General features: G+C 38.6%; 1 protein-coding gene and 1 long non-coding RNA gene across 3 annotated transcripts; one reads left to right on the forward strand and one right to left on the reverse strand.

The window, feature by feature from the left end:
- Window positions 1-473: 473 nt before the first annotated feature.
- LOC108493530 lies at window positions 474-11,799 on the forward strand. The gene is made up of 4 exons (XR_001873506.1): window positions 474-711; window positions 1,541-1,772; window positions 4,550-5,479; window positions 5,682-11,799. It is a non-coding gene; the product is annotated as an uncharacterized LOC108493530 (long non-coding RNA).
- LOC108493529 (pulmonary surfactant-associated protein A-like) lies at window positions 1,779-4,703 on the reverse strand. Of its 2 annotated transcripts, none has more exons than XM_017807071.1 (3): window positions 4,592-4,703; window positions 3,829-3,897; window positions 1,779-3,057 (listed from the first exon to the last, which is right to left on the reverse strand). In XM_017807071.1, exons 1-3 carry the CDS (start codon window positions 4,662-4,664, stop codon window positions 2,681-2,683), a joined length of 519 nt encoding a protein of 172 aa, XP_017662560.1. In that variant the 5' UTR covers window positions 4,665-4,703; the 3' UTR covers window positions 1,779-2,680. The 2 variants fall into 2 exon arrangements, with proteins under 2 accessions (XP_017662560.1, XP_017662559.1); XM_017807070.1 differs by having other exon boundaries at window positions 1,780-3,057; window positions 4,517-4,689.
- Window positions 11,800-11,989: the final 190 nt, after the last annotated feature.

Raw genomic sequence — 11,989 nt, forward strand, 5'->3', positions numbered from 1 at the left:
TCTGTTGACAAGGGAAGGTGTGAAGGACAAACTGCAGTCTGGGTCTTTCTACAAATCAGAGGATGCTATACTTCCCTCTCATTCAGATTTAGGGAATAAATTCAGTGCCCAAATCTTGAACCAATTTGTTTTTCAGGCCAAGACTGCTGTTTCCAGTCCTGCCTGCTGTCATCAGGGTTGCTGGAGGTGACAGTGTCAGGCAGGATGACAAATATTTGCTTTGAGGTTTTTTATGTCCTCACTTAGAACCACAAGTAGCTACAGTGTCTGAACAGGCTTAGCATCTGTAGCTGTGCAGTAACACACAAAGTCCTTTACCCTCTTCCCTGGGAGCCCATGGGGGAAAATGGCCAAAGATGGCATGGTGATGGAACATTTCTTCTGTGGCACATATTCATTAGACTAACACTGAAGGCAGCCACTTTTTCAGTTACCTGCACATATCTCTAATTTTGAGATAACTCTGTAACTCTCTGGAGATAAGAAAGATAAAATAAAAAAAACTTACCTTGGCTTGAAATGTTTGGTGGTGGTGGGGTGTGTGTCCAAATTCATTCCCAGGATGATGTTAATCATTGTAAACTTCCTAAGCTTTACTGGAATATGAGTGGAAAACTACTACACGAGGCGATGCTCACGATCCTGTTTCCTTGTGCTCATGGCAGAGCTGGTTTCACAACAGGAGTCACGCAAGGCTGAGGACATGGACAGGTGAGCTGGTGGGTGCAGGCAGGTACTGGTGAGCTGTAAAACATTTGTGAGTGAGAATAGAGTTAGAAAGTGCCACAGTGCCTGTGGACTCCTGAGTCCTCGCTTCCCCTCTATGTACCTTTCAGCTGGATTAATACAGCAGCCTACCTACACCTCAGATGATATGGGGTTCAGTAGTTTATATTTTGGCTATGTTGTCCAGAAACAAGGCATTAGTTAACACCTTGCAGATCTCCTTACATACTAAACACATGCATGGATAAACTGAGGACTTTCCTCACATAAGTTTTATCTTTGCATGTGTTGAGATAATTTTACAGCTCTTGGAAACATGGTCCTATTTAGTATGCATTGTGATGAAGGATTTGAATACTGCTGGAGTGAATAATTAAGTAACCTGTGGAGGTAGACCACCTGCAGGCACCAAACTGTTCAAGCAGAAAGGTGTCTTGGTTTGAAGTTAGCCCTGTTGCATTAATCATCCTAAGTAAATACCTGTAAGATAAATTGCTTAGCTTGCAGAGAATAACAGCAAGAATGATTTGCAGGCCCTGACATCAAACACAGGGCTGAATTGTGGCCAGGAAGAGCCATGCCTTGTCACAGAGCAGGTGGCGAGACCTTGTGCTCAAAATAATTTAGTAATTGAATTTAAGCCAGTGCAGGAATGTTGTGCATGGCAAGTTGCTGCTCTGGAATTACAGTGATGTGCAGAGCTACGAGGCTCAAGCAACCCCTTTGCTGGCCCCTGGGTTCACACCAGCTGTGAGCATGCCTTCCCTCCCCAGTTACCTTCATACTTTGACTGTTCTGTCTCCCTGTCACACAGAGGGCAATGTTTCCTTGCTCAGCTGTCCATGACCAAGCTGGAACTAACACAGTGCGAGTGAGTGTGACTGATGGCCAGGCACTTGGATTTACGTGTATGGAGACATGTCCAGACACTCAACCAGCCTTTGTGCCATGTCATGGAGCTTATGCAGAGCCTTTAGCCTGAGCTGGAAAGTGCAGGCTCTGAGCAGCTTCTGCAAGGAGTGTGGAGTATTGGCTGCTTCAGCAGAGTAGGTATCCACCAAGCTTAGCCCTGTGGGCATCTCAGTGAGGGCCTGACAAACAGCACTGTGGTGCCCAAAATTATTTGTCCCTGAATCTCAGTATAATCTAACTTAAAAAAATTGGCTTTGTCATGGCTCTACTGATCTAAACCACATGGTAACTCCTGTTAGCTCCTGTGTTTTCTCTTCCACACACATCCCATGTGGCATAGAACCTTGGGTTCACTCCTTTGAGTCAGAAAGGGATTAGGAGTTGCTGAAGGGGCTCAGGACTGGTGGCTTCTGGTCACCATTTTTGAGGTATATGAAGGCTAAAGACCTGCTAACTCCAAAGTTTCCTGTGGGAAATGTAAGGTGGGTGAGTCCCCTGTGTGCTCATGGCTCTGTGTCACCCTCTCAGCATTGCTCATGTCTTCCTTCAAGGGACCTGTTGTGGGTGAGAGTGGCCAAGGAAACACGGGCTTAGCAACAACAGTGGTAGCAGGAGTGTCTGTACAGGTAGTTTTGGTAAGGGAAACTTACAGAAAGGGATCAAAATACACATGACTTTGAGGCTTATGGGTCAAGGGGTGCTGGAAGATCTTATGGCTGCAAGTCACTTTAGGTATGTGCCCAAGAAATCTATTTTTTGGTCTTGTAATAAATTACCAGTCTAACAGCAGCGGAAACCCATAGGCAGTAGTATTAAGAGACTCAGTGGGCAATGAATAACAAAACAGGCAAAACGGTCACTGGTTTTGTTATAAACAATTTCCTCTTTATAGCTGGCATTTGTTTAAAAGATAAATCAGGCTGGGAAAGAGTGAATTTTATTTTTTCATGCTGCATTGTCTGAGTTCACTAGCTACAAATGAAGAGACAACCAAGAGAGAAGCATATTCCAGAAAGCCTGCCAGAGAGCAGCAAGGGAAGCACTAAAACTGGCAGACAATAAGGCGATTCTGGTTGCACCTTTTGTCATTCCAAGTGCCATCAGTGTACATCTCCACACATCCCTCCTCCCCTTTGCCAGAAGGTTCTTTTAAATGCCAGTTAGTATAGCTCAGCTTTGTACCATCCAGAAACTGGAATTTGCCTGGAATAAGAGATTCCTTTACCCCTAGGTAGGCGTAGGTATTAAAAGTTTTCACAAAGTACCGAATGGCATCATTCTCGCCCTGGTTCCTCGGAGCAGCAATAGACCCTCCAGCTTCTTTGCATTTTTGCAGCGTAGTATTGAAATCAGCCCTTTCCCCACTGATAGCAAATATTTTTCCTCCAGATTCCGTTATCATCTTTTCCAAGCGGAGGACTGCAAGATGAGGTGAAAGCTGTTAAACTGTTGTGCATTGTTTTGTGGTGACTTCACTGCCAATTTTAACTCCTGCTATTTTCCTCCATAACTTTAGATTAAACTCAGGAAAAGATAAAGGAAAGGTGAACTTGAAATCAAAGCTAAAAAAAAGGAAGGAAAAAATTTAACCCTCAAAAGCCAGAAGAAATCTGAAAATGAGGAGAAGGGAAAAAGGGAAGAAGCACATAAACACACAGTCAGTGAAACAGGAGAAGCACAAAACAGGTTGGAGAAGGAGGGAAGGAAGTGAGGAATTCTACATTTGGAAGAAGTATATGACTTTCTTTGAGACTCTCTCTAAGACCCTGAGATGGTTTGCAGTATACAGATGTCCTTGACATTTGGTGTTATGTGCTTGAGTGAGTAGGATCTTAGATGTGATCTAATTGTGATTGTTTTGGTATGTTTTCAGTGTTCAGTTTATTTGTCTGTTGGGAGCATGAGGTGCCCATGGAGTAGTTCAGCATAAGCAGGGGTTTTAATCTGTTTCATTTCTGACTTGCTTGCACTCCTGCTTCAGAACTGGTACCCAGGCATCCCCCACTGACTATGAAAATCTAATCCCCCATCCCCCCCATTTGAGAGTTATCATGCATGATATAAACAGGATATAAATAGAATGCAACAAAACTGGAGAAAATACTGCCTTTTTCCTAAGAAGCCATTTTTGCTCATCTTGTCTATCCCCACTAATCAAGTTACAGCAGAAAGTAAAGGCAGATAAAATACCTCCTTCCAGTCTGGAAATCCGACGTTCCAATTGATGATTAATGTCTCCACCAGCCACCGGTTTGGAAGCTATGAACAAAAGCAGCTATTATATGCTTTGTGTTATAGTTTGAGTCTTGGCTTTCAAGATAAAGCACAGGTTAATCATGGAAAATGAATGTGAACTTTTAAAATGTTTGACATAGTTTAGTTTACTGCTGTGTTTTAAATAGGGGATATCTTTGTACATTGATCTTTGTAAGGATAGGGGATACGTTCCTGGCAATTACCTGTTTATGGAAAACTGGAATTGGCAAACTGAGTTAGTCTTCCCTCTAAGTGATTGAGCCACTCCACTCAAAACGCTGGCACTTGTGCTGTAGGTTTAGCTGATTTTTAACTGTGTCTAGGGACTGAATCCTTGATAGAATTCTTTAAACCGTTCAAGCACTTTCTTGCAGCTCCAGCCTAAGCACTTCGCAGCAAGTTCCTTCTGCTATGGAAAATTATAACCTTTTCTTTGTGGATTGAACCACTGCATCATTAAATAGGAGAGATTTAGATATCTTACTTCATACAAAGAATTAATAAAGATCTGATTACTTTCTCTCAAGTAGAACCCACAGCAGATTATGCAAGATAGCACTGAGTTTACCAAGCATAAAAATGGAACACAGCAGATAAAAATAGAGATGGTAACTTTACGTACTTGGTATAAATCCTTCATTTGTTTCACCTCCAGACAAATACTTGAAAATATATGAAAGAAATCCTGCAGGTGTACCTTGGGCACATAATGGGAGCAGGAAAAAAGCTACTCCTAAGATTTTGTGGAACATCTGTGGAGACAGCATCATTTAAAGCCAAAGGTAAAACAGACTGGTTGTCTCTCCAGTATAGAGTCCTGTAATAAAAAAAAAAAACAAAAAGGGGGGGGGAAATGTTTCAGAATTTTGCTGTCTGGGTGTGAAGTTTTCTGTATGTTAAGCTTTGCTTACAGTGACATGAATACCATTAATGTAGTTACAAAATTAGCTTCTTTCAAATCATTAAAATATTTTTCCAAAAGACAGTCTGCTACTCTACAAAAGTCCACAGAGCAAAAACCCAAAACATCCCTTTCAGAGCTCTTCTTTGTACAACAGATATCATTATATGCCATTCTGCCCCATGGAAAAAGCTATAGTTTCAATTTTAATTTTACAGGAGAGCAACAGACACATGGTTGCTTTAGCAAGAGAAAGTTGGTTTAGGACAAACTGGGTCAAGCTGTCTTTATCAATTGGTTTAAGAACAAAACAATTTTTAAAGCTCATTCTTCCATTGCAGCATCCATTTTTAACATATCTTCACAGCAGGTGACATGATCTATAAATATAGGCGAAAGTGATAATAAAAATGTTGAGACATAAATCAGAAATGGAAAATTTTGTAATAGTTTAATAGATTCAACGAAATTTAAGCAAAAACTTATTAAAAGATGTTCAACTTACCTAGCAGCTCCAATACGAATTAAAAAAGGCTTATTAAATGGTCTAATTTATAGGGCATGTAACTTGAGATTCATCTTCTTACTTACAGGAAATACAAAGAACATGTCATCTGATATGAATTTGCATATGATTTTCTTCAAGAGGCAAACATACTTAAAATGTGAGGAAAATACTTGAAGGTACTTTTTTAATTTGTAGAAACACTTTCACACGTTTTAAAACACCAAACCTAGAGCAGAACAAAGCAATTTCTCAATACATGTTTGAAATACCTGATGTTTCCACAGAATGGCTGTGTAAATGTTAAATTGGAAATGTCACTGAAGATAAGCCAAAACAAATTCACCTGGAATAAAATATGAATCATCATTCTCATTACAGACCAAGGCATAAAGGAGACAGCTACAGAAGCACATACTTAAATATCTTACAGAATACTCCAGGGGAAGCTTATAGATCGTAAATTACAGTTTTCTCCAACAGAACAATGACCTTTCAGTGAAGGAAAAAGCTGCTCTACACCAGTCTTGTGAGTACAGAGGCCTCAAGATGAAGAACATCACTGGTGCCTTGCCAAGCATTTTAGAGTTATTGACAGCTGAGAGTTGGTTCTATTTAATGGGGACTTTCAGGAAAGCTGTTTGAGGCTGTGCTCCAGTTCAGACAAGTAAGATGTGGTTGCATCATCCTTGTAGTGTCAGGCCAGCATCCTGATGTTGCAGCAAGGCTAACAGCCAAGACAGTTGAGGAATAAAGTGCTTTGAGACTAGAGGAGGAACGTGAGCAGTATCCATATTGGTCTGAGGTGCTACTGGATAACCTCCACAGGCACTGTGCACTGTGTCCTGCACGTTCATACTTCAACAACAGATGCAGAGTCCTTTGTCCTCGGTGGTGTGCCCACAGATGCCTGACTAGTTCCTGCAGCATTGTTTATTGAGTGCCCTAGAAAAGGCACCAGTCCTGTGAAAAATAAATAAGCAGTACTCAGTTGTACATATCTTGACAGAAGAGGGCTGTTTTAAATTTGCATGCGTAATCTTTGTTTAAAGTTTCTTGTTAAATTTCAAGTTTCTTAGCTTTTGAGTGCTTGATGTAATGCTTTTAATAACCTTCTGGTAGACCTTTTCTAATTTTTTTTTTTTTGAAAAAACCCCACCAAAGCCAAAGAGAGAACATGAGACAAGCCATTACCTGGGTTCTAAATGAGCAAGGTCACTGGCAGAACCTCGGCCTTTGCATCCGTGGTGAGAACAGCTTTAGCATTTCAACTGCACCTGGAAGAAACCACAGATTAGGTAAATGTGAGAAGAAGATGAGGTTTGGCCTGCATTAGTGGGTTTCCCATGCTGACTCATGGCCTGGGAAACCTGGAGGGAGGCAGAATTTTTCTTGTGATAGACTCCTGAGAAAAACTGTAGTTTTGATAAATTATAAACTCTCCTTCCCTGGATTTTCATCAGCATATTAATAACATGGAGCAAGCTAAAATAGATACTTAAATATACCTGTATTTCTGCTATGCTTGTTTATGATTTCCTAATAGAATATTTTATACAACTACCATAACTTGTAAACTATTTTCTGATCTTGCTCTGAGCCACATATCACAGAAGCCCAGGAAGATTCAAGGACACAGATCTGATAAAGAACAAAAAATTTTTGAGTAGAGAAGCAACTTTTCTTCTCTGTTCCCACATCTATCTTAAAGGGTTTTATGATTTCAGTGCTAGTGAAGCAAAGGAAGGATATTCCTTGAGTAGGTTGTGTTGCACAATGTAGGCAGGTTACGTGCAACACATGCTAAGGACAAACGTTGTCCTTAGCAAACATTGGTCAATGCTGCTTTCTTAGCTGGTTCAAGAAATACAGACGCTGGAGTTGAATTTCAGTTGATGAAAGTGGCTGTGTGTTCCTTCCAGTAAATCTGTTTGTTAGCCTTTCCTTTGTACATTTAGCTTCCTAAAAGTTAGTTCTTTTCCTCCGTAGTGTTAGTCACACCTCAGATAACTTAAAAAATTCTTTCCTTATTTTCTGTTTGTATTTACATGCCCCCAACCCCATCCATATTTTCTGTTTACTTTAATATTTGTGCTGTTCTGCTGTTGTTTCCACCCTGTCTTGTCCTGTGTTTTCTGCATTTCATTTTCTTTTCCAAATCAGCACCAGACTGCCCCCAGCAGCTCCCTTCTGTCTGGAAATATCAGGAAGAGCACAGAGCATGTAAGACCTGGTGTCTCCCCTTCTCAGAGGACAGCTGAGGCTAATTTTGCTAAGCATTAAAAACAGGAAGCAAATAATTCAGCAAGATATGGACACCTGGGATGGCAAACTTCAACATGGGGGTTTTGTTTTTGTTGTTTTTAAAATTGTAAGCAGCATTTTAGAGCAGAAAGTCCTCATTTTACCTGGAGACGCTGTGATCAGTGCACATAAATGCTGCTGTCATCTTGCTCCATTGACTTAAGTTATGTATGAAAGATCCAAGTGGTCACTAGATGTCTCTGATACGTCACTCAGTGCAGCTCAGCTGAAAAACACAGAAAGAAATCAAGTTTCGTCTTTATAGCAAATAGAAAGCAAGACAGTATCTCATCTCTTCAATAGTTGTTGATGGTAAAATAGAATTCTACTGGGAAAGAAACCAAAACCTCATGGTTATGAACCAGATGAAACTATTATTCCATATATTTTGTTGTTGTCCTCCTTTATCTGCAGAAGGATAAATTCACTCAAGTCTTTACTACCATAATTACCACTGCCACAGGCTCCTCAAGGGTTAAAGTTCCCTTGCCTTCCAGGACTGTTCACCTCCTGAGCAAAAGGGCAGAGATGACTGAAAGTTTCATTCCAGGTTTCACCTGGCATCACACCTGGATTATCACCCTTGAGCCAAATTCTGCCAAACCTGTGTTTCCTAACAGGCACTTCAAATAAAATCCAAGTCCCCTTATCATTTTTTAAGGTGCTACTATAATTTCCAGGTATCCTGTACCTATTGTGCTTTAAAATCAGGTATGTTTGTATAACTGAAGGTTAATATGATTTTATAACAATGTGTTTCAACTTCTGGTAATCACTTATCACTTGCAATCAGATACTCTGAGATCCAGACAAATATGTCTCTTGTACTATTACACAATACTCCCAAGAACATTGTTTTCCTCTGGTTCATAGGCATGGTAATAAGGCCATTAGTCTTTCTGCCACTTCTCAGAGTGGTTTCAAAACCAGCTAACAAATTTCCTGATGGCAAATACTTCTTCTCCTACTGGCACTTATTGTTCTTCTGAAGAAAAGCTGCAAATAAATGGAAAACACAGATGAAACTTTACCCTTTCTTGTGATTGTGGCACTACCAGGATATTGCAGCAGCAAGCACTGGTGTTTTTCCACCACATAAGTTCTTTTTTTTCTGGAAAAGAACAGAACAGCAGCGCAATTATTCTTTAAACTTGGCCTAAAAAAAACTGCAAGAGGCACAGCCCACAATTTATACAAGATAAAGTAGCTCTGCCAGCCTGTGTCACAATCCTGTCAGTTATGTTCACATAAGGCTGAATATGAACTCAATTTTCTCAAGAACCATGGGGCTTGCTTGTTTTTGAGGGTTTTTTTAATCAAATTTCTAAAAAAATCAGAAAGTCACAGAAAAATTCTCATTTGCTGTAATTGAAGGTTAATTTCTTCACATATGGTAGGGATTGATGGGAGCTGGTGTGAGCTTTTTAAGTGCTCAAAATTGCTAATAGTATTCCTAAGCTAAAACAACTAAATAAATTATACCATTATAAAAGAAGATATAACTCTGGACCAGAGAGAATTCTCTCTGAAATAAATATCCATAATTTTTATGGCCATGGCCTCACGGTTAAATATACTGTAATAACAATTGTATTCAATTCATCTTATGTGAGACACAATCCATTTGCTTCAAAAGGGGCTGAATTTTTGCCATCCTTTTACTTATACTAAGATATTAATTCTTAAAATTGGCCTCTATAGCCAATGAGTAACTTATTTTCTGATTTAAACATCTTACTTTTACTTTGCATTTGTGTAGCAAATTATTATAAACTAAGAAAAAAAGACTAACCTGGATTTTTCCTGGTCTGGTCATTATAAATCAGGGATTATTGTTGCTCTTTGCACTTCTAAAAAAGATTTTATCAAAATTATATATACTACCATAAAAGAACACAGAAACAATTTATTCTGTTTCTTCTTGTGCCCAACCTCTCCATCCATTAAAAAAAATCTATTAATATGTAAATGGAAGATTCAGATCTTTCACAAAAAATAGACCAAAATTCTGGTGTTTTAAACAGCATTTTAGGGTATAAATTGATAGGGTTATACACAAACACAAAAAAATCTATCTAAAAGAAAAAAATAACCATTTCTGGGTAATTTTCCTCTGTGGAACTGCAAAGAATAAGCAACATTCTACTGAGTATCTACCTACACGAGGATTTTAGTTGCCATGTATGAAACCCACGAGATATAAACACATTCCAGGCTTGTCTGTAGACTATTGCTTTTATTAGCGAATTTTATTTCTTCCACATGTGGTGGTTGACACTGGAATTTTTTTTTTTCTCTGAAGTTCATGAAAGTTAGGAGATAAAAGTCCATGCAAAAGAACGTGGACATCATTTTTTATGAAGAAGGCAGGGAACTGGCAGAAGTCCCTTTGATATCTTCAGTTTTATGTATGAGGTGTAGTCAAGACTTTGGGCACAGAACAAGGAAGTGCTTCAGAGTGGTAGAAGGGGAAGGCCAGAGTGCAGCAGAAGAGTTGAGAACAATGTTATATGGGGATATTTTACAAAAATAACTGAGCTGTTTCATTTAATTACCCGAAATGCTACAGATCAAGTGTGAACCATAAAGGGGGAACTGCTGCCTAGCAGTTCATAAAGAAAAACACCACATCTGAGGTGTTTTTATTTTTTAGCAGCATATATGTTCTTGATTTGTTTTTTTTTCCTTTTCTCAGTACTAATGGCTAAAATGGAAAGAAATTGGAATCTCAGAGCTAGCCTAGATGCTTTTCTTATTGATGTTATAAATACTAGCTTTTGACTGAAGAAAAAAATAAATCTTTTTTTTCTTACCTGGATAAAAAACCCCCAAGTGTTTAGAAGTCTAAATCTGTTCAGATATAGATGATATATTGTGTTAGGCCATTTTTAAGATTTTACACATTAAGGATTTTAACAAGAGATTTCTCTAGTCAGCTTGAAAACACCAATGTGGTAGAAATAAAGTACTCATTAAGCAAAGGAATAGAATACTCCACAACTAGTTGGAGATCTATGTAAATGAATATGCTTATTTGGTTCTGATAGTAAAAGATCATGTTGGTAGTGTTCTTTTTTCCTTGGGTGGGGGTCCCTTTCTCTAACATGATGCCTTTTTGTGACAGGTAATCACCTTGCTTTAACAAAGAATCTGCATGAGTAAAAGACTCAAAAATTGCTAGCAACATTTACTTACTTAAATACTAATAAATAAAAATTAAGTGGTAGTTTTAAGTAGACTTTCTGCTCTTTCCAGAAGCTTGAGTGCAGCTGGTCAGAGCTAAGCCCAGGAAAATTAAAAGGTATTAATTTAGCCTTCCTTTTTCTCAGTGTACCCTGAGAGTCAGAATTTTCATCATGGCATAATCTATTTCCTTCCCATTTGAAACTTTTGGCTAAAATGGTATCATGCTCATAAGTCTCAAAGCAAGCTACTTTGTAAGGCATGTTCACACTTTGAAATCTATCTAACATGGTACTGGGTGTACTTTTTCAGCTTCCTTGGGTCTTCCTGCACAGAGGCCAAATGTGGAGAAGGAGCAGGATATGAAGTGTTTATAAATGTATTTTTAACTCTACTCCCCTCAGGTAGTATGAAAATGATAATGGGTTGCCCCATGACCCCTCATGGCAAGGTATGTATGTAAGAATTTGCTACTTGTGGTACTCTACTGAGCTGCCCCTGCTCACCAGCTACCCAAGCTGAGCAAGCAGTGAAAACATTTTGTAAAAGATAAATATTTTGTAAAAGATAGTTTTCTGAGGGAATGTGCTGCTTTAGCAACAAAATGCAATCTTTAGCATTTTATACACATATCTTTGTCTACTTGGATCTAATGCAATATTTAGCTTAGTGTTTTATAGAGAGTAGCTTCTAAACTAAGATAATTAATTGTAACTGGTACTGTTAACATTTTCATAAAGCATAAATTAAATGTGGATGCTGAATGAGCCAGTGTGTGCTTAAATATGATGCAAGCTCTATAATTGAAAGTGAGGTACAAAAAAACCTGAGACCTTAATTGCTCCAGTGAAGTCAACTCTGGGCATCTCTTTTAAGAGAAACTATTAAGTACTTGGAAACTCTTCCACTATGAAGCTATGGGCAATTTTAACTTCAGATTTCTCCAATATCCCAGGTCAGACCTTGCAATTTTCCTCTAATCTTCACAAAGGCAAAGAGACAATCTAATGAAAAATGAATTCTGAGGTATTCCCAACCCTCCAAAAGAGAGAAACACATCAGATTAAGAACATTTTAATTATGTTAATCACCTACCACATTTAGCATTTTCTTAAGGACAAAAAATTACTTAAATGTGATTCATTTTAGATTTTAAGATACAGAAAATTTTCAGAAATTTTATAAACCTAAGATACAGCATA

Source organism: Lepidothrix coronata, unplaced genomic scaffold, assembly GCF_001604755.1.
Source record: "Lepidothrix coronata isolate B3197 unplaced genomic scaffold, Lepidothrix_coronata-1.0 Scaffold17, whole genome shotgun sequence".
NCBI lineage: Eukaryota > Metazoa > Chordata > Aves > Passeriformes > Pipridae > Lepidothrix > Lepidothrix coronata.